This window comes from Micromonas commoda, chromosome 7 (genome assembly GCF_000090985.2).
Source record: "Micromonas commoda chromosome 7, complete sequence".
NCBI classification, from domain to species: Eukaryota; Viridiplantae; Chlorophyta; class Mamiellophyceae; order Mamiellales; family Mamiellaceae; genus Micromonas; species Micromonas commoda.
In genome coordinates this window covers 735,303-763,006 of record NC_013044.1, presented here as the reverse complement: position 1 = coordinate 763,006, position 27,704 = coordinate 735,303, and the positions used below count along the sequence as shown (strand labels likewise).

The window sequence follows — 27,704 nt, the reverse complement described above, 5'->3', positions numbered from 1 at the left end:
ACATTGTGAGTGGTACTCGCTGGCCTTTGGGCGAATCTGCGAGCGGAATCCAAATCTGTCATTATGCCACCCGCCACCCGCCCCAAGAAAGTGAGGGAGGAGAACGTGGTGAACGATGATAAAAACTGGAGGCTGAGAATCAAGGAAGAGACGGAATCGCAGAGGCACTTCGAGTCGGAGTGGGGATTTTTACTTCCAGACTACGATAGTAGATCGGAGGCGACGAGGGGACCGATCGAGATGAAGAAGAGTGCATATTACGACTACCAAACAAGGCAATGGACTGTGCTCGAAAAGCGTGTCACCGCACCCTCTGCGCAGCAGTCTTCGGAGTCCGACGAGGTGGCGGACTCAAAATCTGTCGCAGGCGTGACGGCTGCGACACACCAGACCCTCATGGATTCGATCCCGGCGAACACCGCTTTCCTGACAAGCAACCGGGCCTATGGCGCCCGCAAGACGCTCGAGTGCTTTGGGACGAGCGAGTACGGGGTGAGGGCGATACAGAAAAACATGGCGAAATCGTTAGAATTCAGACCGATGCATCCGTTCTGAGGGACGCCGGGGAAGAGGAACGACACTGTACTATCTCTAAAGTTCTTTGTAAAGTTACGCTCAACTAAGATTCTGCCACGCGTGGGTGATCCACTTCGTGACCTCTGCTGCAAGGATCCGTTGCTCGGTGCTGTCCTTCTGTGTTCGATCAGGATGAAACTTCAGCATAGCGCGTTTATAAGCACCAGCCAATGCTTTTTTCGTCCTCCCTGTGCCCTCCACAGTGATACCGCACCGCTGCAAAAACAGTCGCAAATCTGCGTTTCGCGCCCAAGCAGCAACCTGGGAGGCAGCGCGTTGTTTCGCACTGGCTTGAGCACCCTCGTCAGCTTCCCGCTTTGCCTCCTCGTTGCGAAGCTCAGCCAACTTTTTCCGCTGTCTCGCTGCGATCTCTTCCTCTGCACCCCGCTTTCGCTTTCTTACCAGCCACGCTTCCTTGCCGTTATCCCTCTTCGCTGCGATGGACTTGACAAACTCAGACTTCTCTAAACATCCAGTAACATCAACACCCATAGCTATGGCGATCCTCTTCAGCTCGCCAGCAGGAAAGACATTCAAGTCAGCGGTTTGTTCAACAAGTTCCCAAGCTTTCACTTCTGCTTGAAAGTCTGTGGCTTTGGCTTCTCCATGACGCTGATGCGCTGAGGCATGACGCTGACTTTTCATGGTCAGGATGGCGTTGTCCAACTCTTCCGCAGCACGTTTGTATTGAGCAGCAATAACTGTAACTTCATTGATCACTATGTGATGGAGCTTCATGATTTCTTCAACAGCGGCAGCGACACGAGTCACATTGATGAGTTGCGCTTGGTAAGACGAAGACCCATGGCTGAACATGCGCCCTTGCGCAACAGCAACCCGGTACTCCTCCTGCTTGGCGCGCAGCATTATCAAGAGCTCGTTGCTACGCGTGTGCGCTGCTTTGAATCTTCTCCACGTCGTCAGAAGATTCGCTCTGCGTGTCGAGACCAAAGGAGTGTCATCATGATGATTGGGTGCAGGCTCAGGGGGCACGTGTGGAACACCATACGGCGCGTGTGTATGGTTTGTGAATCCAGTGCTTGACGGACCAGCCCCTGCAGCTTGGGTTGTGTTATCTTGAAAGCCACGCCGTTGCCCAGATTCCTCACGCTGAGATTTGGGAGGGTCACGCTCAGGTGCCTTCGATTTGCTCTTTGCCTTCTCTTTACCACGTCCGCCCTGACCTCTCCCTGCTGTCGTTTTATCAGCGCTTTTGCCACCCTTTTTGGTTGTTGTGCCGTTGTTTCTCGCCTTGCTTTTCTGATCTGGTTCCGAGATGACGACCTCATCATCGGAGGACAGCAGCTCACATGGATCTTCTGCGGTCCCCTTTCCCTCATTTTCTGCTTTGGGCTGAGACGGTTGGCGTTTCTTCTTTCCTTTCTCGCTGGTATTGCGCTTTGCTGATTGCTTGCGTGCTGCTGTATCAGTCGCCCCACCTTCGCCGTCACTGTTATCATCGAGGAGATCAATGCAGTCTTCACCCTCTCTCGTGGGAGCATCAGCGGAGGCTGGCTCCTCATTTCCACGTGCGTCTGAAGCCTTTCTCGTCTTAGGCATGCCTTCAGTGAGGATATACCCATACTGTGGTAATTTGTTAGTCGCACACAAGTACAGAACCTCTCCCATCTTCAGATAACCTATGAAGTTTGCCTTGAGCATCTTCAGCACCCCGAAGCGATCCTTAACGTAGACAACTTCACTCGCTCTCAGTTCGACTGCGACCACGGGGCTCAGGGTGAGCCTACATTCCAAGTGCTTCGCGCCAATCTTCGCATTCGATATCCCCAGCCGCTCGCTACTGCCGACGATGACAGTTTCGGACTCCCGCAGCACGATTGGCTTCAGGCCTTTGCCCTCCACCGGTCGAAGGTGGTAAAAACGCGGCGGGGGGCGATCCTCCTCCCCCTCCTCCTCCCCCCCATGACGCCCAGCCCTAGCCCGACCTGCGCTCGACATACGACACGACGATTCTGGCTTGGCTCACTTCATCGAGAACCCGGTTGTTCCTGCTGATGACTTCCTCGCGGCGCCTCTCCTTGAGACGGGAGCGGCCAAACTTCGAATAAACTTGAGTGCCGAACGAACCTCCCATCTGCCTGTGCAGCTGTGCAGCTGTCTGGCTGTGCAGTCACATGTAACTTACAACGACACGTGACTGTTTTTGGCCGTGGAGGTTGCTACGGCAGACACTGAAAGTCTCTCCTGTTCGCTGAGGATGGGACGCGACTATCGGCGCGAAGACGATATCCACGATAGGCGCCGTACCGAAAGGGGTGAGGAGCGAGGACGCGAGAGGATGCCGAGTCGGGACAGGCGTCACGGGGGTTCTCCGCGTCGGCACCGATCGAGGGATGTTGACGCTGGGCACCGGCGTGGAAATAGGAGGTCCTCGACTCCACCACGCCATCGCTGGAGGCGTCGATCGAGGTCAAGGTCGCGCTCGAGGGACGGTAACAGGTAGGCAGCATTGCGAGAGTCGCTAATGAGCTCTCCTGCTAGCTCGGTTTGAGTGGAACACCCACCAAAATCAACTGTGCCACAACTGCTGAGAAAGCGCTGATCGTTTCCCGTCCTATCATGACCAGGCGCCGACGCCGTCGCAGTGCGAGTTCCAGTTCTGACTACGGTGGGTATGTTCCGAGACAAAGACACAGAGGTAAAGATAACCGAGCGAGTGGTGCGGCAAACCGCGGTGCTGCCCCTCAGTCTTTAGGGTTAGACAAGCCGGCTGCCCAAGCAGATCCCGCCATCACTCAAGCTGAGCGCCAGCGGCGAGCGCAACAATGGATACTGGAGCAGCAAGCTGCGAGCTTGAACGTGGTCCGTGCAGATGGATCGAAGGAACAAGGGGGGAACAGACTCGCCCGAGAGGTATACGTGGGCAACTTGCTCGTGGGTGTTGTCAACGCTGAATCACTCAGACAGTTCTTTGATAGTTCAATGGCGGTGGCCTTTCCGAGTGACAATCCATTTGTGAAGCCCGTCATTGAGGTGAGGATGTCGCATGACCTGAAGTTTGCATTCGTTGAGCTGCGCACTGAGGAGATGGCAACGGCTGCACTTCAACTAAACGGGACCAACCTTTGCGGACGAGCGATGGTCATAGCCCGCCCATCAGGGTACGTTGACTCAATTGCAGTAGCCCAGTTAGCTGCCAGCAAGCTGGCAGAGAGCGAGAGGCAACAACATAAGCAGCCGACCACGGCTACAGATGTTGTCGATCGTCAACCGACGGAGAAAGCAAAATCCGAGCAAAGCCCAGTAGAGAGTTGTGTGGTCTGCCTGGGAAATCTCGTCACGGAATCTGACCTTGTCACAGAGGAAGAGTACAAAGACGTCTGTGAGGATGTGCTGCAGGAGTGCTCGAAGAGTGGACAGGTGATCGAATTGCGTATCCCTCGAAATTCCATCGACGCAAACATAAAATGCAACGCCTTCGTTAGGTTTGCAACAGCTGCTGAAGCAAAAGCCGCTGTTAACTTGTTTAACGGGAGGAAGTTTGATGGACGATCAGTCAGTGCTGTGCTGTGGCCAGAAGAAGATTTCGACGAGTTGCCCCCCGCTAGCTTTAGCTAGCTAGTACCTTCGAAGGTAGTAGCTATAGCAATACTCTTAGTAGACATGATAGTTGAGGGACACACCGTCTTGTTTGTGGCGGACAACACCGGCTTCTTACTGCCGCGGGTGGTCATCGGTGTCCTCATCGGTGTCCTCCTTCTGCTCCTCCTCTTGATCAGAGGTCAGGTCGATTATCATGTCGTCGGGAACATTAATGTTGACGAGGTTGGAGGACATTTCGCTTCTGTAGTCCTGCTGCTTCGACACATCTAGCTTGAGCTTCGCGTCGATCAATATGTTGATGAAATCGCGCCTCGCCTTCGCGCCCACAAAATTGTGCAGCATAAACGCGAGGTTCACGAGAACCTTTGCATCCTCCCTGCCGATGACGAGGTCCCGGTCGTCTTTGAAAACTCCGAGCGCGTACGCCGTGAGTTTCTTGCACATCTTGGCAGCCTCAGGGTAACCCACGATGTGCATGAAGACGTAGTGGAGCCCTCGCCCCACTGAGACATTTCCAGACACCACATCCGTCCATTTCATTCGCTTCAGCTCGTATTCGGCGACGGCATCGTCAAGAAGCGAAGGCGGTGTAGTCGCACCGGTCCCGTTGACTAGTTTATTCAACCAGTCCTCTCTGACATCAGCGCATATTGTGGCTATGCCACCAACCGCGATTCCGCACGACACCGCGGTCGTCATGACTACTCTCAGCATGTGATCGAGTGTCGTCAGCCCCGCGTCCGTGCAGCTCTCGCATCCCGGGTACCCGGTCGAGGTGGGCTTCATCCGCGAGCAGCCGAATAGCCTCGCCGGTACGTCAATCAAGATGATATGACGATCTCGGTGCAGCAGCTCAAGCTCAGCGCGAATCTCGTTGAGGGTTTTGCGATGCGGCCGCTCGTTGCCCCTTTCGTCGCGAAGGAAGTTGGCCGCATAGTCATCCGCCGCACACTTGCTGACGAGGATGAACAAGAGCGGAATTTTTTCGCCTTTCACGGCGGCCTCTGCAGCGTCGATAGTGTGCTGCCAATACCTCTCGTCAGCGAGCCACATCCTGTATTTCGTTTTAGTCAATCCTCTGCCGTACGCGGCGGCGTAGCCTGAAACGTAGCTGACGAAGCGCCTTATGGGGTTGTCCGAATTGTCATGCTGCACTCGTTCCATTCCTGCCCGAACACATCCAAGCTCGTAGTTGATATTGAGCAGCTTTTCTTCGGAAGCAATCTCCAAGGCGGCGATCGCCGCGTTTTTATTCATTCTTTGCTTCTCTGCAGTGTAGGACTGTTCACTCTGACCGCGTTTTCGTCTCAGCGAACGGGCCTCAGTCAGGCCGGGATCTTGTGCTCCAGCAAAGTCGCTAACGGTGGGCAAATCACTCCAATCAACCTTACAGTCAGTGGTATCTTCCACCAAGGGCGCTGTGTACGCGGCGAGGAAGTGGCTGGGGACAGTCCTCACCGTCTCCTCTCCAGTCTGGCTACCCCTGACCTGGATCTTGTAGGTGGAATCATGAGCATGGAACTCCAGGATGAGCGCGCCTGTCTCGGCTCTGTTCGGTTCCCTTAACTTGACGAGGGAGTTGTTCGGCCAACTCTGATCCATCTTGGCCAGGTTCGTGCCCGACGCAGTAAGTCGAAGCTTGTCGCGAAGGAAGTGCGCGCCAGCGAAAGTGCTTGTTGACCGGCCAAGTCGTTACCTTTTTCGCGTTTCTCGCGTTTTTTGGTATCCCGTAATAAGAGTAACGCCTGATGATTCCAAGGCCAGAGATCGAGACGCGGCGAGATCGATGCGGCCGATATCTTACGAAAACCGACTGAGGCACTCTCGCTGACCTGGCTGGTTCCGACGAGTACTGATGGTCGCGAGTGACGTCAGTCACGGGCGCGCGAGGGAAGGTGACGACGTGCGTCATCTTCTCTCATCGTGCGGATGTAAATGAGCCCCGAAAACTTTGGTTCGACTGAAGATGGAAGGTGGTGACTGGTCGCTAATAACCATGGCACCCCTCATTCGTGGCACCCCCCGAGCTGAAACAAACCCACCTCCGACACCCGGTGCCCATTCCCCGCCGCGAGAGGAGGCGAGTTCCGACGGCACGAATGTTCGACGGCAAGGACGTCGCCAACGTGGTCGGAGGTCGGGGGAGCCGCATCGTCGCGGCCGAACGCAACGAGGACTCGCCCCGCGCGAGCGTCAAAACCGCCGACGCGGCTTTGCCGCTAAAGCGGTACATTCCGCACCGCGAGCTCGCTGACGGAACGATAGAAATCCTCGGCGGGATGGGCGGTTCCGCGCGCTTTATCGCGCCCGACCCGGTGGAGCGCGCGATGCACCGGGCGAACGTCGCGAACCTGCTTCCGCCCGTCATCAACCGGCCGCCGCCCTCGACCGAGCACGGGCAGGACCTCGTCGACAACATGAAGGGGATCGTGCTCCAGAAGATCCTCGACAACGAGAACAACGCCTTGAAGCGAGAGGCGCAGGATCGCCTCAAGCAGGGCCTCGAGGTTGACGAGGATGATCGCGTCTGGACCGCGGCTGCGTTCCCGAGCTGGTCGGCAGCCCAATGCCGCAGGCTGCGCGAAGACATGGAGCGCCGCCGCGTCGAGGGGAAACAGCTTGAGGCTGAGCGCAAGAGGAAGCGCGAGGTGCGCGAGGCTGAACGCGAGGCTAAGCGCGTGGCGGCGGCGGAGGCGGCGAAGGCGGCGGCGGAGAAGAAGGCGGCGGCGGAGGCTGCGCGCAAAGCGGGGGCGGAGAAGAAGGCGGCGGCGGAGGCGGCGAAGGCGGCGGCGGAGGCAGCGCGCAAGAGGACGGCTCAGCTCGAGGCGGCTGAGTTCCAGCGCATGAAGCCCACCGGCGTCAGTAAGCAGAAGAGCGGCAACTTCAATGTATACATCGTCATGAAGGACCGCCGTGTGATCCAGATCGGCACCTACGCTACCGTCATGGAAGCCGCGAGGGCGCATGATCTCGCATGGCTGAGCGTGCCGGGCAGGAAGGCTGACAAGCGCCCCAACTTCCCCCACGACCCGCCCCCCACCGACAAGGAGCTCGAGGCGATGCGGGCCAAGGTGGAGACCAAGGCGGCGAAGCCTGCGAAGAAACGGGCGGAGAAGGCTGCGCGCAAAGCGGGGGCGGAGAAGAAGGCGGCGGCGGAGGCGGCGAAGGCGGCGGCGGAGGCAGCGCGCAAGAGGACGGCTCAGCTCGAGGCGGCTGAGTTCCAGCGCATGAAGCCCACCGGCGTCAGTAAGCAGAAGAGCGGCAACTTCAGTGTATGCATCGACATCAAGGGCAGCAAGGGCTTCTGTGTGATCCAGATCGGCACCTACGCTACCGTCATGGAAGCCGCGAGGGCGTTTGATCTCGCATGGCTGAGCGTGCCGGGCAGGAAGGCTGACAAGCGCCCCAACTTCCCCCACGACCCGCCCCCCACCGACAAGGAGCTCGAGGCGATGCGGGCCAAGGTGGAGACCAAGGCGGCGAAGCATGCGAAGAAACGGGCGGCATAGCCTGTGGAGCCAATGACGGGCTTGGACGGGGCCGGCGACGGAGACGACACGCTCCTCCCGCCCGCGAAGAAGTCGCGGGTGAGCGTGGCAGCCTCGAAATAAACGGAGACGGGGGAGAAGGTGAACGGGAAACGAGACGGGAGCGGGGAACCGCGAGAACGGACGCGCGCGCATCCGGCCGGCTGAGATGATTACGGACGATGAAGAATTAGCAACGTAGCAACGATGTGGGGCGTCGAGACGACGCGCACAAGCTCCTAGAACAGGCACGATTCCACATGGAAGAATAATTGCAATTTTATGTCACTACTATCTTGTGGAATTATTCCGTTGGCATATGGCAATTGCGAAAAACACCCAACTTTTCGCGCATTGATTTAACTCAAGAAATGGGTTTCATCGGAGAAAATTAAAATAAATGGACTCAATCGCTGATTTTTGGAACTAGCGGTCGCTCGCGCGAGCTCGCGCGGGGCGCGGTTCCATCGACACCGCCTTGACCGTCGAAACCGACTTACAGAATCGTGATGACGGCCGTCGGGACTCGGACGCGCATGTCGCCGCGCCTTTTCGCGCCGCCGGCCTCCTCGTTTGTAGACCTCATCGCTTGCTTACACATAGGATACCAAAGCAGAAGAAAAAGACGAAGAAAATAAATGGAACCTCGTGCATATTGGATATTTCCTGACCAATTGCTCAGTCAGATGCACACAAGAAAATTACAAAAAGAATAACTGGATGTGGGGCGACGAGACGCCGCACACGTTGCGTCTGATGAATGTTAGTTTTCTTGGGCAAAAAGCAGATTTGAAGCAGACTTTCCTCCACGCACGCTCGGGCGGAACGGACACGATAACTTGCAGTGTCGGAGCCCGAGGGAACCAGAGGTGTGTATCTGACGTGTGAGCACACATGGATACGACGTTCTGGCTCGTAGCCTTGCCGCTCGAGGGTGGTTCCGCAGAAAACACTTGGAACACCTTGCAGCAAAAGACGAGTCGTGGTAGGGTGCCAGTTCCAACGCCAAGCGCCCGTCCCACTTGACATGTCGGTTCCAATACTCCTCGCGACCTTCCTTTACAATGGGAAATTTTACTTTCTTCATGTTGAGAAAACATCGGCGTTTGCCTCTTTGCCAGCATCGTTCGCTTCGCTCTTGTTGCCCTGTCTCTTATCGAAAAACTTGGGCACCGGAAAGGATTCTCCTCACGCCTCGAACTGTGTGTTGAACGACCTTCTACAAAGAGAACGATCTTAGTGCGAACTTCAAGGCAAGCAGTCACATTTTCTCTTTACTTTTCCTATCGCATCTGACCATATCCCTTCTCCGCAGTTCAACTTACCAGAGCTTCGCGTTGGAACCCTAGATTCGCTCCTCGCACTCAGTGATGATCTTGTAAAGGTGAGCTCACTTGTGGCGGGCACGACGCAGAAGATTCGGAGACACATAATGGAGTCTGCTTCAGCTGAGGGCGAGAATGAGGTGAATGCTGAGCTCGTTGTAGATGGCATATCAGCGGAGAGGTTCTTGACAGCATTCACGTGGGATGAGGCCAAGCACCCTGCCCGAAGGCCACTGCGAGAGACAATGGAAAGACTTCAAGAGAGCGTCGCAAAGATTGAAGATGACTTCAGAGTGAAAACAGGTGATTTGGCGTCAGCTAAAACACAGCTTGGCGCATTGTCTAGAAAAGCGGCGGGAAGTTTGGCTACACGTGACTTGGGCGAGATTGTTCAGGACTCAGATGTACGTTCGTAGTTTTCCTACTTTTGATTTTCTCCTTCGCATGATACTCACACAGCCACACCTTTCCTCCTGACAGCTCGTAAACACCGAAAATCTTACCACTCTGTGCGTGGCTGTGCCGAAGTACAATCAGAAAGAATGGCTCGATACTTACGAGACACTCGCGCAATTTGTGGTGCCGCGTTCTTCAAAGTATGCAAAGCTCTTGTTCGAGAAGCTTTCGTTTTCTGTTTTGCACTCACACATGTTCCTCCAGGCTTATAAATGAAGATGGCGAATATGCACTTTACACTGTCACACTTTTCCGACGTGTTGTGGATGCGTTCAACACGGCTGCTCGCGAAAATTCTTTTCAAGTCAGGGAGTTCTCTTTGGATACCGAAGCAGTCCAAGCCAAGATTGCTGAGCGAAATGACCTAGAGCGTGACATTAAAGAGCGAAGGACATCAATGTTCCAGTGGTGCCAAACAAGTTACGGGGAAGCGTTCGGTGCTTGGGTACATGTGTGTGCCATTCGATTGTTTGTTGAAAGCATATTGCGATACGGTTTGCCCCCGAGTTTTCAGGCTTGTGTAATGAAACCGCAAAAGAGGTCAGAGAAAAAGTTACGCGGCATCCTGGCCAACACTTTTGGGCAGGGCGCGAGTTCTCATTGGAGCAACAGTGATGACGATAAGGGCGAGGAGGCATTCCCGTACGTTTCTTTCAGCATTGAAATCTAAAGATTAGCACTCGCCTCTGTGTTCAAATAAGCTGCTGCCACCCCTGGGCTCACTTCTTCCATGAAAAGAGGTTTCTAAGAGTGCTGCCCTTCTTCGCAGATCTGTGCGTTAGGGTTGGATACACAATTTCGTCACCCGCTACATCGAGCACAATCGGTCGCACTGCCAATGACTCCATCCGGTTCGGAATGGGCATGATGTGAACCTTGCTGGCGCCCTTGCCCAAGACGGCAGGCTTGTACTCATCCAAGCTCTCCATGAGGAAACGAGACTCACTGGAGGTCGGACCCTCAAGAGACACGTCCTCGAGCCCGCTTCGCAAACCCTTGCGATCTGCGAGCAGTGTATCGATCCCACTTTTAATAGCACCAATCCTATTCACCCGAGCCCGTGTGGCCGCAGCCTCTGAAACCCCGGCAGCGTGCTCAGCAGAGCGATTGAACAAGATCGCCGCGTCAACATGGCTGCCTGCACTTGAGTGAACCTTTCCCAGCGCGGCAGCCCGGTCTGAGCTCAACATCTTCTGAGCTGTCATGCACTCCACACGCAGTTCCTCTTCGACTCTCTCAGCTCCATCCATACCGCGAAGTACCTCAGGACCGCTTTCGATGAGCTCTTCGTAGCTTCGGAGTGAAGCACTTAGAAGGTGCACGATATCCTCTGGTCGGGTCGCCTTCTCCCCCTTTGCAAGTCTTATTTCTCCAGCAAGCTTTGCATTTGCGGAATCCACCAGAAACTTGTTGCGTTGGATAGTCTGCTCGATTAACATTACGGCGATGGCGCGGTCGGCAAGTTTCAAGTCCGTCAGTCGGCTGGTAGAATCGCTTTGCGCCCCGGAGCTTGCCTCGGCAAGGTCATCGCGAAGGTGCTGGCGGGCATCGCTGTACAGCATGAACACCTTATCAAAGATGGCGAGAGCGCGATCAGTAGCCATGATCAACGGCGATTCAATCTTCGCGAGTTGAACAGCCACATTGGCTAAACATTCCCTGACTTTACCATTTCTGATCGGAATGTCGTAACCTCGCCAGCTGGTTGTCACAGCGCCAGATGCGCGTCCACTCTCTTCAGCGAGAACGGCTTTGAGCCTTTCATCATCCTCACCGCCGTCTCCCTTAAGCGCGGCCATATCTTTCTCGTCCATAGATCCGGCGACGGGGCTTCCTTCGCTGCCTCGTTTGTACGTGCAATAGCGCAGGCTCGGCTCGAGCTCCTCCAGGCGTTCCCGGCAAACCTCTGCTTGATCAGGACCACCAACCCTGGCAAGTTGTTCAAACGCCTTACGCGCTCTCATGAATTTGGCCAGCGCTCTATCCCAGTCACGCTCCTGTTCACTTAGGTAGCAGCCAAATATATACGACGAGTACGCTTCAGCCTCGAGAGCTGTCCGCGCACTTCCGACCTGGCCGCACAGGTTCACGAGCTCGGTGGCGTGGACAGTCGCCTTCTTCAGTCGCCTGATCATGTGAGCTCTCTTCCGAGGCTCGTTGCCGGCGTCCCGCTTGAGTTCCATCGCGTAGCTCCAAGCCCGCTCAGACATCATGAGCGGAATCAAAAGGAAAGCTTCATTATCCACCATGGACACCTCGAGTGTTCTCTTCTGATATCTTCCGCGACCGTGGCTCATCCTGTTAGCCTTGTACAGACGAGCGAGACGTCGAGTGCAGTACTGCCGGTACCGCGCGTGGTCTCCGTGACGCAGTCCATGCTGGCTCTGGCTAACCTTCACAATCTGAAGAATGTCCAAGGTTAGATTCGTGACCAGCTCTTTCTGCGGAGCTTCATCGGCGTCGCCCATGGGACTCTCGTCGACGTGCGATCGAGATCTGCAAAAAAACCTAAGCCACCACAGCGAGGGTTCCGGTCGCGGGTTCCGGGGTTGGGACTTTTGAGCAGGAGGAGGAAAAAAATCGCAAAGTAATGGCATTAATCAAACACACGCCGGAGACTTTGGGAGTGTCCGTGAGAGATGGATTATCGCGAACGGCGTCGGGGTTACGACGATAGACAATGGCGAGAAAGTTCAGATCCGCGAGGCGGTGCGTGGGGCGGAACCGACGGGCGCGGGAATTACCACGACCCGCCACCTCGCCGTGGGCACTCGAGGGATCATCACGGTGGATTCGACGATCGTGGTCGCTTGCCCGAGCGCGAGCATAGGATGCAATCGAGGGAGTGGGATGGTGGTCGCAACCACACGAACGACCGGTACGCGCCGGCACCCGAACGAATGGAGCGATACGGGCGAGAGGAGGATCGAAATGGCAGGAGGGAACACGTGAGAAGGGAGAGCAGCAGGGATGCATTTCGTAGGTCAGCCCGAGGCGACGACAGCGCAAGGAGGACATCGGCAAGCAGGAAACCCGACTACAGCGAGAGCGATAGTAGCGAGACGGAGTACACGAGGAAACCGCGTCAATGGGACGTGACGCTGACTCCTCACGAACAGCTCGAAGCTCTTGACCTGTGGCTAAAGGCGAATCCCGAGGTGGCGAGAGAGGTTGACGAACTCAACAAGCGTGCTTCAGGTGCCAACTCGCAGCAGCCTCCACCTTTCTTCCAAGACGGTGACTGGTTGTGCGTCACGTGCAAGGAGCACAACTGGAAGAATCGCCTAGACTGTCGCACTTGTGGTGCGCCGGCACCTGCTGAGAAAATAGCCGAGGTGCAGGCGCAAAAGGCCAGAGCGGCCGTCGCACAGGCAGCCCGGCCACAAACACAGAGTGCAAAAGCTGGAGATTGGATGTGCGTTGGGTGCATGGCCACAAACTACGCCAGGTTGAACAGTTGCCACCGGTGCAGCAGGTCCAAGCCAAACGAGTGGGTCTGTGTCCTATGCAACAGCATGAACTCTGGTGCAGAGCTTACAATATGTCGGGTGTGTCCACCAGCTTGAAGCTTGTTGGACAACAAGGCACGTTTTTAGTGGTCTAACCCTGTAGTGGTCTTTAACATAAAGTTTTCGATAGACTAGTACCTTCAGTCTAAGTACCTTCGTAACACTTAGCACGGTAATTAACGTAAATAACTTAACTTAGACTACGAACGAAGCTGATCTCAACAAGTCCGCAGTGGCGCGTAAGTAAAGTCTAAAATCCAACACGAGCTTTCGTAAAACGCATTCGACAGACGTCAGTAGACTGGCTGGCTGAAGGAAAAAGTTTTCCTTCATGCCGACTTTTTAGACTTGGCGAAGATTTATTTTCTCATCTTGTCCTCATTTGATGACGGACCAACTTGAACTTTGAGAAAATTATGGGAACGCGACAACAACGCGCACTTAGTTAATACCTTCGGTAACTCAGTAGGAACCGTGCGGAATAAGTAACCGAGGAACGCAGAATGCAATTTGAACGTTTTTCCGATAAAATCCAACGCGATAAAAGAACTAATGGCGATGTGATGGTGGGGGTGAAGTTGTATATTGAACGAAAAGAAGCTTCTTGCAGAAAGCATGAGCTTCGGACATTCGTACCTTTGTATTAAAACTCCTGAACCAAGACTCGTTCGAATTTAACATTTCACGCATCAACCCGAATGATGCATATTAAGGGAACACACCTTCAAGGCGAAAAGAATCGACGAGGCGGAACGACAACGCGAGTATGAAACAAAACTCAATGTTCTACGCATATTTTTCCTGCCAGAAAGTTGAAGTCTGTAAGTTTTAGCAAAAAGCTTGTGAGCCATAAAAACTCAGCGACGGCGGCTTCATCAAACTGTGTCAAGTTTTTACGACGGCTTCGATTTCACAAGAGAATGCTTACTCTTGTATACGAATTAGGACTCTCCATTCATGTGCAATGAAGAATTTTAAGTTGATTGGAAAAACTAAACCAATTTCACCGCTCGAATGGAATCTTCAAATATTGTCCGTATTTTTCTCGCATTGTTGTTTTTCGAACCGCTTCTTGCAGGAGAGCTTCGTCGACGTGCATATATATTAACTTTGAAGGTACAAGAAGATAACATCGTCCATATCAGGTTCATAGTCCTTAAGAAGCAAAAGATACAAGTGAGCTGTTGATATTCCGTGTTAAATTTCCATGTGTGAAATGGATGTCTCAAACAGTGGGAAATTCAAGATGGAAAGTAAGAACGCAATGTTTTGCGTTTCACACTGTCGTGGTCATCACTCGGCAAGGCCCCAAAATGGCATTGATGCACTACCTTTTACTTATGTCGTTTCTTCTCTCCCGAAGCTTTCATTCTATAATTTTCTTTTCGTGTTCACACAATTATTATTCTGTTGATATCGCAGTCGGAAGCTCTACCTACCTTCGTTTTACGTAGCCCGATTTCGTCATTTAGTCTCACGGACAGCCAGCTTCAGCTTCGGTAACGTGTTTTTCATATTCCTGTGATTTGCGGCAAGCCATTTTTGTCGGGAAATTTGTTGATTTCGACGTGTCGCAAAGGTCTTATCGTTGATCGCGAATACGCTCTTTTCTTGCCGCATGCTGTTACGAATTGAAAACCGAAGAAGTGAGCTAGCTAGTAGCTACTACCTTCGAAGTAGCTAGCTAAATGACTCATTGAAATTATTTCAGAGCTTCTTTCACGCGCTCTCAAATCATGCAAAATTTGTTCATTGGTCGGCACATGAGTTCGATTTTTCGACAAGCCTTTCTCGCTACGTTCGTTGATTTTCGTTTCTCACTTTCGCTTAGCTTATCTAACGTGTACCTTCGTACCTTCGGAGGTTCCTTCGGAGGTTCCTTCGGAGGTTTTCGTATTTACCTTGGAGGGTAAAATGATCCTTGGAATGGAGAGTCCCATGGCTTCGTGGACTACCCTTATTCTTCTACGAAGGTTTGCGTCATGTTTTCTTTCTCTGGAGTTGTTTCCGTGCACATGAGTTCATTTTCACGGCAAAAACACATACCGGCTGTCCGTTCAGTCTGTTCAGTCCTTGGTGTCCCGGTATATTTCCGCTCGAATGGCTTTTCGGCTTCGTTCCGTGAGTCCCGGTCTCTCCGCGCGATTCGTTTGATTTTTCCTCTTCTTGACACCCATTTCGCATGAATTTTCCAGTATTTTTCCTCTTCTTTGGCACCCATTTCGCATAGGCAAATAGTTTCACCAAAAATAATTCTTGGTTCAACTTTTCGTTATTCCGTCTCCAGAGCTAGAGCTAACACTAAGCTGGATCTCCCCTGCTGCTGCTGCTTTTTTGGGGACCGCCTTCGTAGACAACAAGACTGTGACCCGGTGTTGGGCATTGGTGAGCAGCCTGCGCGCGGGTGCTGCGTAGACGACTAGCGTAGCCGCAGTTCAACAGGACGATCGGACTTTAAATCCGAATCACAGGGTCCAGGTCGCGCCCTTCCTGCCCTCCGTGCTTCGTGTTGGCCGGCGAAGCAACCCACCCGCTTTTGTTGAAACGGGAGAAAATACAAGCAACCACGCCGGTGCCGATCCGGAGAGCGGCTCGTTGGGTCGGGTCGAGGATCCAAAGTCGCGCGTCGTCGTGCAGCTAGATCGCCTACGATAATGTTGAAGAGCGTTAAGAGTAAGCTCTCCGGTGTGGGTCGGAAAAAATCCGAGGGCGGGGCGCCCGAGACGAAGACCGGGAGACCTGCGGGTCCTGGGCAGGTATCCGGATCCCGGCCACCGGCCTCCGGTGCTCGACCGGGTTCCAAGGAAAACCCGAGCTCGAGCTCCGGGAACATACCTCCCATGGAGGTTCTGTACGATAAGAACAAGCCGCTTTTTCGTTCCGCGACGTCGTCGCATCGGAGAGGCAGAACCTCTTCATCAAGAAGCTGCAGCTCTGCTCATACACCTTCGATTTCACAGATGCTACTGCTAATGTCAGGGAGAAGGAGATCAAACGGCAGACTTTGTTAGAGTTGGTGGACTACGTCAACCAGGGGCAGGGTAAGTTTACGGAGGCAGTGTTCGAGGACATTTCGTACATGCTGGCGCAGAACCTCTTTCGAGGTCTGCCGCCTTCGAATCACGAGATCACAGGAAGCGCTGCGGGAGACAACTTTGACCCTGAGGAGGAGGAACCAACGCTGGAGCCTTCCTGGCCGCACCTCCAAATAGTTTACGAGTTCCTGTTGCGCTATGTCGTGTCAAACGAGGTCGACGCGAAGGTGGGGAAAAAATATATCGACAATACTTTCGTGCTGAAGCTCCTGGAACTCTTCGACTCGGAGGATCCCCGAGAGCGGGACTATCTCAAAACAATCTTGCATCGCATCTATGGGAAGTTCATGGTACACCGGCCGTTCATTCGAAAAGCCATCAACAACATCTTTTTCCGATTCATCTATGAGACTGAGAGACATAATGGTATCGCGGAGCTTCTTGAGATCCTCGGCAGCATCATCAATGGTTTTGCCCTGCCCTTGAAGGAAGAGCATAAGATTTTCCTGCAGCGCGCTCTCTTGCCACTGCACAAGCCCAAGTGTGTTGCCATGTACCACCAGCAGCTCTCATATTGCATCACTCAGTTTGTTGAGAAGGACCCGAGACTTGCCGACACTGTGCTTCGCGGTCTTCTGAAGTACTGGCCAGTCACAAATAGCCAGAAGGAGGTGTTGTTCCTTGGTGAGCTTGAGGAAGTGCTGGAGCTGACGCAGGCGGCGGAGTTTGTGAAGACAATGCTTCCCTTGTTCCGCCAGATCTCGGCGTGCATCAATTCTTCGCACTTTCAAGTTGCGGAACGTGCGTTGTTTTTGTGGAATAACGACTACATAGTCAATCTTGTGGCTCAGAACAGGCATGTTCTGCTTCCTGTGTGTTTTGGTGCTTTTGAGAGGAACGCTCGTTCCCACTGGAACGCAGCGGTGGGAGGTCTGACGGTCAATGTGCGGAAGATGCTGATGGAGATGGATCAGCAGCTCTACGAGGAGTGCCAAAGAAACTGGGAGGAGGAGGAACTCCGATCACAAGAGACGGAGGAAAACCGCAAGCAACGTTGGAAGCAAGTTGAAGCTTTGGCAGCCAAAAGCATAGCTAGCTAGCAGAGCCAGTTGAGAGTTGTCATTTTAAAAAGAAAGGACGAGAAACAGCTCCTTTTTACTCCTTACAGCTCCTTTTTACTCTAGCTATACCCTCCTCTGCCTCATCATAGGCGTCTTCGCTTTCGGCATCCTGGAAGGCGGTACATATGGGTTTTCTTTCATTGCTGCAGGCGGATTGACTCCCCAATCCGCGGCAGATAAAAGCTTTAGGTTCGGATCTGGTTGCACCACCCGTTCTTGACTCCCCTGTGTGCCCAAGCCCTCGTCGGTCGTGTCACCACGTTGCCACTGTTTCTTTGCAGATGGATCTGAATACAGCTCAAGGAAATCTTTGCGTGACATATTTTGCTTGGACGACCCAACCGGAGGTCCAGCCTTCGCACCGCCTCCCTCACGCAGAGTGACACCCTTAGCCATCTGCATAACCTCCAACGCACTTGGTTGGCTGCTCTTCTCTTTTTCGATGAAATCTGTTTCCACGAGCTTTGATAAGCCGACATTCGCAAACCTCTTGTACTTTCCATGGGTTTGCAGACCTCCGCGAGTCTCTGGGACATTTATTCGGAGACCGGCGCCATAAGCCGGCAGTTTCTCTGTGTTCGGCTTGTTGACGAACACAACTTGCCCGTTGTGATCGTAAGTGTACTCTCGGCCCCTAAGCGATTTCTGGAGGACTTCGAGCTGTTTGAGATCTTCCTGGTCTTTCTGCAGCTGTAGTCTCTGCATTTTTTGCATCGCTTTTCGAGTTTCAATTTCGTCCCTTAGCCGCTGCTCCCGCTCCGCAGCTTCTCCAGTAAGCTTCGATTTCCTCGGTTTGGGCTTCGGGAGTGGCATGGTTGCGGCAAGGGATTTCCTGTTTTGCTTCTCAACTGCGCCGATCGTGTTGGACGCACGGCTTATCCTGTTAATGTGTTTCTCAACGCCGCCGATAGTGTGCCTTGCGGACGAAGTAGCATTCTCGTGCGTCGCAGTCCGTTGGCGCCTTCTCGCCTTCACTGTGCCTCTCGCCCAGGCGTCGATGGGACCTGGAGTGAAGTCGTCATCGGGCTCCCAGCTGCCCACCGTGGATTCTGTGGCCGTGACGCCCCTCATCGCGAAGCTCTCGCGCTCGAGGAAGGTCATATCTACCACAGCGAGGGCGTCTTTAACAGCTTCGCGAACTGCGTAGCCAGTAACCTTGCCCTGAAGCTCTGCAGCCTCCAGGTGGGCGTTGACCCTCTCCACGATTAGTTCCAGGATGTCCCCGACGCATTCCTCCCTCTCCTCCAGCTCCCTGTCCTCCGCAAGCAGATCCTCGTCATCCAGAGGGTCCCCTTCCGCGGCCATATTTCACCTTATGCGTCAACTCACCAGAACGCGGCGCTCTACGGATGGTCCTAGGTGCGTCCACTCTGCCCCCGGCGGGACGGGCGAGGGCATATAAACGGGTTCCTAAAACGGGTCACTGGCTGGGGCAAAAGAGTCGCAAACAGCAACGGGCTGGCAGAGCTGGGCTGGGGGCGCTGATCCTAACTGAGAGTTTTAGAACTTTTCTCATTTGGTGCCAAGATTTCACTCCGCTGCAGGTTCCTTATTAAATAAACAGTAAAGTGATGAGGTGGTAGTAACTATTTGCTCTGCAAAAGTGTGGATAAAAAAGTGTTAAAGTGTTACGTAAAAAACCTGAGTCTGGCAACAGGAACATGGAACGGGGTGGTCTTTGTTTATCGCTGAAACGCCGTCCCGCCGTCCCTTTTGCAGCGCCGCCGACGTGCGAGGTCGTAACGGGCTCGCGGGCGACGAAAACGATATCTTCGTAGTGCCATGTCGCGCTACGCTGGCACTTTTGCCAAGCCGGAGAATGCTCTGAAGCGTGCGGTACGTTTTCCGGTCGCTCTTGCTCCGCGCCGCCTGATCCAGCTAAAACCCTTTTCCCAAGCCTCGCCCGATGGGTTCTTTTCCCGCCCACTCACCCATCTGACGATCACTCATCTCGCATCCTGCGCGTTTTACAGGAGGAGCTGATTAACGTCGGTCAGCCCAACGCCGCCCTTCAGGCGCTCCACGATGTGATCACGTCGAAGCGCCACCGTACCTGGCAGAAGGTCCTCGAGCAGATCATGTTCAAGTACGTGGAGTTGTGCATCGAGCTCAAGAAGGGGCGCCTCGCGAAGGATGGTCTGATCCAGTACAGGATCGTGTGCCAGCAGGTGAACGTCAACTCGCTCGAGGAGGTGATCAAGCACTTTCTGAAGCTTGCGACCGAGAAGGCGGAGGCGGCTCAGGCTGCCGCTTCGGCCGCTACCATCGACATCGAAGATCTCGAGGCTGAGAACACCCCGGAGAACTTGATGCTGAAGTCGGTCTCTGCTGAGAGCGACAAGGATCGCTCCGATCGCGAGCTCGTCACCCCTTGGTTCAAGTTCCTGTGGGAAACCTACCGAACCATCCTCGAGATCCTGCGCAACAACAACAAGCTGGAGGGGCTCTACGCCATGACGGCCAACCGCGCATTCAACTTCTGTGTGACTTACAAGCGCACCACCGAGTTCCGCCGCCTCTGTGAGATCCTGCGCAATCACCTGTCCAACCTTCAGAAATATCGCGACCAGCGCGATCGCCCCGATATGACACTGGCCGAGACGCAGAACTACTACCTCGAGACAAGGTTTGAGCAGCTCAAGTCTGCCGCGCAGCTCGAGCTGTGGCAGGAGGCGTTCCGCACGATTGAGGACATCCACGGCTTAACTTTCATCCTCAAGAAATCGCCCAACCCGAGGATGATGGCCTCTTACTTTGCCAAGCTCACAAAGGTCTTCTGGGTGTCGGAGAACCATCTCTATCATGCATACGCCTGGTACAAGCTCTTTAACTTGAGCAAGGCGTACAACCGTAACCTTACGCCAGAGGACCTGAAGGCAATGGCGTCGGCTGTGCTGCTCTCTGCGATCGCCATTCCGCCGTATGAATCTCGCACATCTGCCAGTACCTCGAACGAGGAGATCGAGAACGCTAAGGAACGCGATGTGCGCATGGCGACTCTGCTCGGTTACACCCTGGACCCCAAGCGGGACCCCCGCGAGGTTCTTTCGCGCAAGGCGCTGCTTTCTGAGCTGATCTCGAAGGGTATTCTATCCCTCGTGTCCACCGAGGCCCGCCAGCTGTACGCCTTGTTTGAGAAGGAGTTCCACCCCCTGGATCTCTGCAAACATGCCCAGAAGGTGTTTGGATCTATGGACACAGAGACCGTGGAGCTTTCCGCGGCCAGCCCCATCCCATCTATCTCTTTTGGAGACTTCTTGCCCCGCATGCGCAACCTTGCTGTTGTCCGCATGCTGCAGCAGTCGTCCCAAGTTTATCAGACGATGAAGCTTGAGACTCTTCAGCAGATGGTGCCGTTCCTGGAGTTTACCCAGGTCGAGCGTATCCTAGTGAACTGCACGAAGGGCGGCGCTGTCTCGGCGCGTCTTGACCACCAGAACAAGTGCATCTGCTTTGAGGGCGATAAGCTCGAGAGCGACGGCATCAAGAATCACCTTGTGCTCATGGCTCAGAAGCTGCGCAACGGCATTAAGATGATTTACCCTGACGAAGTACCGGCTTCGTCTCTTGCATCCCAGTCCAACACCGCTGAACTGCTGTCGAAGATTGAGGTTGAGCACAAGCTGGCTCTCGCGCGCAAGGTTATCATTGAGCGCCGCAAAGAGGAGGCAGAGCTCATCCTTCAGGAGCAAGAGAGGGAAGCCGAGGAGGCTCGCCTCGCCCTGCAGCGCAAGAACGAGGCTGCAGAGGCCAAACGTCTCGAAGAGGAACGTCGCATCCGTGAGGAGACCCGCATTCGCCAGGAGATGGAGGAGAAGGAGAAGCAGGAGGCTCTTGCCCTTCTCGCCGAGGCAGAGAAGCGCAGCAAAGGCAAAAAGCTCAAGATCAAGCTCGAGGAGGGCCAGAAGCTCGACAAGCGCAGCCTCATGGAGGATGCCATCAAGGAGCAGATCAAGGAGCGTCAGGACATGGAGCGCAAACTCCAGCGCCTGGCCAAATCGATGGACCACCTTGAGCGTGCCAAGCGCGAAGAGGAGGTTCCGCTGATCGAGGCGGCTTACAAGCTCAAGATGGCTGAAGACGAGCAGTACCACACGACGATGCAGCAGCAGAACGCTGAGAAGCACCGTCAGACCTGGGAGACGAATGTCGAAGAGAAGAAGCGCCTCGCTAAGATGGCCGCGGACAAGGAGGAGTTTGCGGCAGCTATTGTGTCCCGCCGATCTGAAGAATTCGAGGCTCTCCGCCTCGAGCGCGAGGAGCGCATCAATGAGTTGCGGGCCCTTCGCCGCGCTGAGCGCGAGATTGCTCGCCGCAGGGCTTACGTTCGTCGCCTTCAACAGATTGAAGACGAAGCTCGTGCTGCCGCCGAGCAGGAGGAGCGTGAGCGCATCGAGGAGGAGGCACGTGCTCGTCGCGCTGCGGAACAGGAAGAAGAGGAAAAGCGCCGAGATGAGGAGGACAGGGCCCGCAGGGACAGGTATGAACCTCGTCGCGACGGCTCTGGCGAAGCGCCCCCGGGTCGCTTCGAGCCGAGCCGGCGCCGTGACGACCGATACGACGACAGGCGCCGTGACGACCGATACGACGACAGGCGCCGTGACGACCGATACGACGACAGGCGCCGTGACGACCGATACGACGACAGGCGCCGTGACGACCGATACGACGACAGACGCCGCGACGACCGATACGACGACAGGCGCCGCGACGACCGGTATGACAGCAGGCGCCGCGACGACCGTGGTCCTTCCCGCGACGACCGTGGTCCTTCCCGCGATGATCGCGGGCCCTCCAGGTACTCGGCCCGTGGAGACGACAGGCGACCCAGCAGGTGGTAAATCTGTCGACGCTCAAATTAATATCATCATCACGATTCACATCACATCTCTAAACACGTCAATGGTCGCTTTCGAAGCCATGTATTTGGCCCACCTATCCCTCAACAATGCTTCCCATCGCGCCTTGTCACTGCTCGGACCACCAAAATCCTGACCCATTGCCACCACCAGGGCAAAGAACACGGCAGCTTCCAAATGCACCAGAGGCAAGCAGACTTTCGTCTCTTTTTCAATCTCTTTAGCGAGAGATTCGTCAACCTTCGCGGTCTCGCAGTACACAGAGAGAAACTCAGAGAACCTTTCTTCTGAGAATCGAGATGGATCTATTCTGAATAGCTTCGCCAGATCGAACCCCCTGTAGTTTGGCCCAGCAAGCTCCAAATCGATGAGTCTGACGTCCAAATCTATCAGCCTAACGTCATCATCAACTGGGTCATCGCCCAACAGCATGACGTTTGACGGCTTCAAGTCACCATGCGAGAGAACAACACTGAACCCCATTTTTTCAACCGTATTTGCCATGATTTCAACCTCACGGCGCAATACGGGTAGTTCGATACCAGCGGGTAGGCTACCGACGTTGCTGGATACGCGCATTTCATCTAACATGCGGTTGAGCCACTTCCACATAGTAGAGTCAATCCCACGTGTGAACCAGTTAAGTGTTACGAAGGTAGGAAAGAATGAAAATGGTCGAAGAGAGGGCCTCACCACAACAAAGGTGAGGTAGCGTCATCAAACTGCGGGGGGACTTCGAGCAAGTGGAACTTGGCAACCAGTCTCGCAGTGGCGGCGCAAATATCTGCCCGAGTGTGCATATCCTCTTCTGTCAAGATCCTCCCTTCGAGGTAGCGATGTGCGATTCCTTCATCGGTGCTCGCAATCAGCTGTGAACCCATGTTCAAATCGCTCAGTTTCTTGTCCACCACCCCACGTTGCCTCTGCTCTGTGCGGAGCAAGGCAAGGTTGCTGTAAAGCTTAACTACTAACGCCTCTTCGCCACCATCGTATGCGATCCTCTTCACCAGCATTACCTGATTGCAAAATCCTGCGCTGAGTTCCACGGCCGTCAGCTTCGCGTCCTCCTCAAGGCCAATCACTTTCCTTATTACGTCTGCATTTGATTCACTCCCTTTTGCGAGAGATACGCTGCTCCGCCTCGCTCCCACGCGACGCGTCCATCTCACGGCTGACGATTTGCTCGCACGATAAGCTGAGGGATGGATCGCATGCAGCTTACCTCCCAGTTCCATGCCTCCGATTTCTTCCTCCCCTGTCCTCGCAGGACTGAAGAATATCCTTTTCTACGCTGCTCTGTGGCGCGAAGTGAAAGCTCGCGAAGTGTCACGTCAGTTTTTTATGCGTCGCGTCAAATTTGTCAAAAAAGAAGCTTGCAGCTCGGCCCACGCACGACAAAGCAGCGCGACCATCAGGTGTCATGTTCTCAGTCTCTGCATGTGGATCTCGTGTGATACGCGTGAAGGCGTTGCAATCAGGGACGTTCGAGTGTAAACCCGGTCAACCTTTTTTCCTTGTTCCGGTGGGAAAGCGGTTTTGCCAAAAAGCGAATGTGCGAAGCGCAAGACCAAAGGTTGCGAGCGCGAGTTTGACTACAAGTAAACACAGCAGATTACACACTGGAACGCGTTTTCACGAGGCCTTCGCTAATTTCGTGAGGCCGCACACTATCCTGGGCACGATTATCAGTGTATCTTCCGTGACGATGATGGCTCTGCAATTCGGCGGCCTCCTCGAATTGAGTCCGGCGTTGTTAGTTTCAAAGCAAACTGTCCAGGCATTGGTGTCTGCGGTGCTGATGAACGTGGCGATCGTCGGCATCAATCAAGTGTATGATAAGAAACTTGATCGCGTGAACAAACCTTATCTGCCGCTGGCTAGCGGCGCATTCAGCTCAGACACGGCGCTATCTATAATCGCCGCTTGCACAACTGTGAGCCTGGTGTTGGGAGTCTTGAGCGGCAGCAGTGCTCTGATCTTTTCCCTGGTTGTCAGCTTGCTGCTTGGCATTGTATACTCTGTAGACTACCCCGGCCTTCGCTGGAAACGATCACCAGTCCTCGCCGCGTCGTGCGTGCTGTTTGTGAGGGCTGTGATCGTTCAACTGGGGTTCTTTGCTCACGCACTTGGACGTGGCTTATTAGATTTCCACTTCCCAAAGAACCTTTGGTTTGCCATCGGTTTCATGGTTGTGTATGGTGCTGTCATAGCATTGTTCAAAGATTTACCTGATGTGGTTGGTGACCAAAAGCAGAACATTCGAACACTTTCTGTTCGACTAGGTCCGTCGGTTGTTTTCAACATTTGTGTTTCGCTGCTTTCCATGGCTTATGGAAGTGCTGTGCTCTTGAGTGTGATGTACAATTCTGCGACATCTACTGTGTTGGGAATTTTGCACACAGCTGTGATTTTTTCACTGCTCGTTGCGTCTAAACGGGTCGATATATCGTCGAGTGCATCGCTTTATGAGTACTACATGCTCATTTGGAGGGCTTTCTATGCTGAATACTTCCTGCTGCCTTGGTGTACGTTTTGATAGTCTACGATCCGCTTCAGGTGCCTCCCTCGCGACTCGACAATGACGAATCGGTCGGCTTGTTCGGGACCTAGCTAGTTTTTCGGACTCGTCCCGAATCGAATTTTGAATATTAGGCATGCTTACCACTATTTTTATACGCATCGCTCACAAAACCAACGCCGATGAAGAGAAGTTCATCCATGACTTCGTCGACGCTGGGAGGATCAGGAGGTGTGAAATCTCCAAGTGGGTCAAAGTCTGCCAGTGACGCGGGTAACTGAACACCATGATGCTCCATCTTTGGCTTCAGCGCTACGCCGATGAGATCCCCTCCAAATTTGTCGGCGAAAAGAAGCGCAGTGCCACCCAGTCTACGCTCAGCTTCTCTAAGGTAGGACTGGAGTGGGTCAAAACCAATTAGCATAGCCGCTCGTGCCTTTTCGGGTCCTCGAGTGAGTACCTTCTCGGGCATCTTGGCGAGTTGAAGACCTCTCTTGCCTCCATGCTCTGCAATCTGGAAGCTATCTGGATCAACACCAAGCTCTTTGACCAGACGTTTCTTTATTTGCTTAGCCGAGAACAACGCTTGGTCAGGAAACGGCAAGGCTGTCCTTCGTAACTTCAGCACGATATCATAATGCATGAGCGCGGGTGTGAAGAGAGATTCCCAAGCTGATGCATCACCAAGCAACAGATTATTCATGAATGACCCAGAAAGATTGTGTCCCATCCTATTCTTCCCTTGGAGAAGGACTTTCAGGCGTTCGGCAGCTCGAGAAGCAAGAGCCTGAGCGCGCTTCAATACAACTCCTGGCGGACCGCGTTGCGTCCACAGGTCACCTTCGGTATCATATGGAGTCGCGATGCACATCGACGACGCATCTGAACTGTCCATTTTCTTCTCCAGATTCTGCATATCCGCTAGAGTGAATTCATCCTCCGGATCTACAAAAAGTGGCAACACGTTCCATGGATGCGATGCAAGCAAGTCCAAGAACCTAATGAATGCAACCTCCCTTGAACCCGGCGGATCCACTGCACCAGGATGCAAGAACAAGTAACCCATGATTAGTTCAACTACCTCATCTCGAATGTGAGGCGCAAGCATGTGACTCGAAATCCACCGCTTCGCCACTTGTGTTGCCGCGCCATACACCGGAAACCTTGCAGATATTGTTGCAATGACTGCAGCGTGGGCAGCTCCCTTGATCAGATATTTTTCAGCAGCTTCATTATTTGCCCCACTCGCGGATGAGTTTATGTGAAGACGGAACACGTACCCTTCGTGTAAGACATCAGTAGCTTCCTCTGTTACGATAGTTGGGGTTGCATAGCTAGAGCGGAGCTGCTCGGCAATCTTAAGGGCCATAGCAGCCTTGGTTTTGTTTATCGCCATGCTATTTTCAGGCCACCTTCCGCTACCTTCGAGCTGCACGACAACATCGAGTGTCTTTGGGCACACCGGCATTTGTTCATCACTTCGCCCAAGTCCAATGCCAGCACCGAAGGCAAGTTGGTGCTGCCTCGGTGGAAATGGATCTGTTCCTCGAAATGCAGGGCTAATGGGCTGAGCATTGACCACTCTGAGTGGCACCTCTTTCATATCTTTCATTCGCTTTGCCAGTCTATCCAAGCACTGAATCAGTGCGATTGGAGAGGATTCCTTCGAGTCGGACTCCTTCATGCCCATTGCTGGATCCAAAAGATTGCAGCTCCACTCGACAGTCTCTGTGGATGAAAAGTTCCTCTTCAAGACATAATCAGTGGCGAGGGCAGGTATATGATGACGCTTGTTGAAAGGAATTGAATCCCAGACCACAGATTCACAAATTCGCCCATCTTTAAACCTGCGAAGTTCTGCTCGGTCTCCCCAGAAAGCCCGGAACTCTTTTGCCAGCTTGTCATTATCCGAGCTCGGGCCCAAATCCACCAACCTCAAGGCATGCTCAGGGTCGAAAATAATTCCAACCCACACCGTGTAGAGGTCAGTCTCATCTTCTGCGTCTTGCTCCTCTGTGTGCTTCCGTTTCTTTGATGATGTCGGGGTAAAACTAGCCATGGGTCTGATATCTGACGAGTTCACAAATGGTTGATGTTGTACACGAACCAACTTTGCCCGGTTGCTGATGGCTTTTGTGACCAAATCGTGAATCGTTCTTTCGTGGTTGCGCCAACTTACGATATCCCCCTCACATGATCCTACAGCGGTATTGTCACTTCTATCGAGCTTGACATGCACGTGAAGGTCATAACGCATAGCGGGATAAAGTGAAACCAGAAACACTTGCTCGAAAGCTGTCCTCCCACCACGTTCAAGGAGAGAGGAAGAACGTGCAGCCTCGTGGATAAACTCGTCCATAGCACTTCGTGATATCCGTGCACCAATATTGACATATCCGCAAGGTCCGACGAAAATAAAAGGAAACATACTCCTCCATGAAGCAACATTCTGTTTTACCCCAGTGGCTGTAAAGCCTGCCTTCAGCGTTGCTGGATTGGACAAAAATGAAAGTGCACCTTTGACCAGTTGTTGAGCATCCATTTGTGGGCTGAGTTTTCCACCACTGCGAATTAGGTAAGCCAAGATCATAGACAACACGAAACCGTTGAATCCATCAGGAGCACCAAGTAGCCCACGCTTCGCAGCCCATACCTTCAAGAGGATGCATGCATCTTCATAATATTCTGCAGTCTCTGCTGCACCTCGCAGATACTTTATGTGCTCATCCATGAACATGTCCTCAATGATCGAATGATTATAATGAGGACTCGGCAACCTTTCATCATTCTGGATCTCCAAGTTCCGAAGATTTGCTTTCTCGTGATGCAAACGGGCAGACGGGAATGTGTGAACTGGGATCGTGAGGAGCACACGAAGACATACGTCGCCCGGTTTCTTCGCCTTGACAAGGAGACAAGGTTTTCGAACGTCCGCATGATGAGTGGAATATACTGAGCTGGCGACCCAATCTGCACTCTCAAGGTTTTGCTGCAGAACCTGAAGGTACGCCATCCTCTTCACATGGTACCTGTGGTCAAGGTAGTCCTTCTCCTGGAAAAACTCTTTCGGCACTTCCACGGCAACATCCACAACTGTGCAACCAACACCTGGTGAAGTCTTGAGGCATCCACCAGCAGCAGCACTCCCGACGACATGGATGCGCAAGGGTTGGAAGAACTTCAGCGTTTTGGTTGAGTCATTCTTCAGGGAGGG

General features: G+C 53.7%; 14 protein-coding genes across 14 annotated transcripts; 8 read left to right on the top strand and 6 right to left on the bottom strand.

Annotated features, from left to right (window-relative positions):
- Window positions 1–63: 63 nt before the first annotated feature.
- On the top strand, window positions 64–633 carry MICPUN_51000 (hypothetical protein; the record flags this gene model as incomplete). Its single annotated transcript, XM_002503914.1, has 1 exon — window positions 64–633. One exon carries the CDS (start codon window positions 64–66, stop codon window positions 553–555), a length of 492 nt encoding a protein of 163 aa, XP_002503960.1. The 3' UTR covers window positions 556–633.
- On the bottom strand, window positions 616–2,136 carry MICPUN_50999 (predicted protein; the record flags this gene model as incomplete). Its single annotated transcript, XM_002503567.1, has 1 exon — window positions 616–2,136. One exon carries the CDS (start codon window positions 2,134–2,136, stop codon window positions 616–618), a length of 1,521 nt encoding a protein of 506 aa, XP_002503613.1.
- Window positions 2,137–3,156: 1,020 nt separating this feature from the next.
- MICPUN_60095 (predicted protein) lies at window positions 3,157–4,217 on the top strand (the record flags this gene model as incomplete). The annotated part of the gene is made up of 1 exon (XM_002503913.1): window positions 3,157–4,217. One exon carries the CDS (start codon window positions 3,157–3,159, stop codon window positions 4,153–4,155), a length of 999 nt encoding a protein of 332 aa, XP_002503959.1. The 3' UTR covers window positions 4,156–4,217.
- A 34-nt stretch (window positions 4,218–4,251) lies between these two features.
- Window positions 4,252–5,193, bottom strand: MICPUN_101488 (predicted protein; the record flags this gene model as incomplete). The annotated part of the gene is made up of 1 exon (XM_002503566.1): window positions 4,252–5,193. One exon carries the CDS (start codon window positions 5,191–5,193, stop codon window positions 4,252–4,254), a length of 942 nt encoding a protein of 313 aa, XP_002503612.1.
- A 1,046-nt stretch (window positions 5,194–6,239) lies between these two features.
- Window positions 6,240–7,649, top strand: MICPUN_60093 (predicted protein; the record flags this gene model as incomplete). Its single annotated transcript, XM_002503912.1, has 1 exon — window positions 6,240–7,649. The coding sequence occupies one exon, from the start codon at window positions 6,240–6,242 to the stop codon at window positions 7,647–7,649; it is 1,410 nt and encodes a 469-aa protein (XP_002503958.1).
- Window positions 7,650–8,561: 912 nt separating this feature from the next.
- On the top strand, window positions 8,562–10,136 carry MICPUN_60092 (H+-or Na+-translocating f-type, v-type and A-type ATPase superfamily; the record flags this gene model as incomplete). Its single annotated transcript, XM_002503911.1, has 4 exons — window positions 8,562–8,663; window positions 8,983–9,396; window positions 9,473–9,618; window positions 9,653–10,136. The coding sequence occupies 4 exons, from the start codon at window positions 8,562–8,564 to the stop codon at window positions 10,116–10,118; spliced, it is 1,128 nt and encodes a 375-aa protein (XP_002503957.1). The 3' UTR covers window positions 10,119–10,136.
- A 56-nt stretch (window positions 10,137–10,192) lies between these two features.
- MICPUN_60091 (type II secretory pathway family) lies at window positions 10,193–11,916 on the bottom strand (the record flags this gene model as incomplete). Its single annotated transcript, XM_002503565.1, has 2 exons — window positions 10,193–10,219; window positions 10,282–11,916. 2 exons carry the CDS (start codon window positions 11,914–11,916, stop codon window positions 10,193–10,195), a joined length of 1,662 nt encoding a protein of 553 aa, XP_002503611.1.
- Window positions 11,917–12,087: 171 nt separating this feature from the next.
- On the top strand, window positions 12,088–13,014 carry MICPUN_60090 (predicted protein; the record flags this gene model as incomplete). The annotated part of the gene is made up of 1 exon (XM_002503910.1): window positions 12,088–13,014. The coding sequence occupies one exon, from the start codon at window positions 12,088–12,090 to the stop codon at window positions 13,012–13,014; it is 927 nt and encodes a 308-aa protein (XP_002503956.1).
- A 2,818-nt stretch (window positions 13,015–15,832) lies between these two features.
- Window positions 15,833–17,092, top strand: MICPUN_83677 (Serine/threonine protein phosphatase 2A 57 kDa regulatory subunit B' beta isoform; the record flags this gene model as incomplete). The annotated part of the gene is made up of 1 exon (XM_002503909.1): window positions 15,833–17,092. A coding segment is annotated over one exon (1,260 nt), but the record flags the coding sequence as incomplete, so codon positions are not given.
- Window positions 17,093–17,176: 84 nt separating this feature from the next.
- Window positions 17,177–18,418, bottom strand: MICPUN_60088 (predicted protein; the record flags this gene model as incomplete). Its single annotated transcript, XM_002503564.1, has 1 exon — window positions 17,177–18,418. One exon carries the CDS (start codon window positions 18,416–18,418, stop codon window positions 17,177–17,179), a length of 1,242 nt encoding a protein of 413 aa, XP_002503610.1.
- Window positions 18,419–18,895: 477 nt separating this feature from the next.
- On the top strand, window positions 18,896–21,997 carry MICPUN_94701 (predicted protein; the record flags this gene model as incomplete). Its single annotated transcript, XM_002503908.1, has 2 exons — window positions 18,896–18,949; window positions 19,087–21,997. The coding sequence occupies 2 exons, from the start codon at window positions 18,896–18,898 to the stop codon at window positions 21,952–21,954; spliced, it is 2,922 nt and encodes a 973-aa protein (XP_002503954.1). The 3' UTR covers window positions 21,955–21,997.
- Window positions 21,998–22,661: 664 nt separating this feature from the next.
- MICPUN_60085 (predicted protein) lies at window positions 22,662–23,207 on the bottom strand (the record flags this gene model as incomplete). The annotated part of the gene is made up of 1 exon (XM_002503563.1): window positions 22,662–23,207. The coding sequence occupies one exon, from the start codon at window positions 23,205–23,207 to the stop codon at window positions 22,662–22,664; it is 546 nt and encodes a 181-aa protein (XP_002503609.1).
- Window positions 23,208–23,677: 470 nt separating this feature from the next.
- On the top strand, window positions 23,678–24,508 carry MICPUN_83621 (predicted protein; the record flags this gene model as incomplete). The annotated part of the gene is made up of 1 exon (XM_002503907.1): window positions 23,678–24,508. One exon carries the CDS (start codon window positions 23,678–23,680, stop codon window positions 24,506–24,508), a length of 831 nt encoding a protein of 276 aa, XP_002503953.1.
- A 559-nt stretch (window positions 24,509–25,067) lies between these two features.
- MICPUN_65408 (predicted protein) lies at window positions 25,068–27,587 on the bottom strand (the record flags this gene model as incomplete). Its single annotated transcript, XM_002503562.1, has 2 exons — window positions 25,068–26,501; window positions 26,574–27,587. Coding segments are annotated over 2 exons (2,448 nt in total), but the record flags the coding sequence as incomplete, so codon positions are not given.
- Window positions 27,588–27,704: the final 117 nt, after the last annotated feature.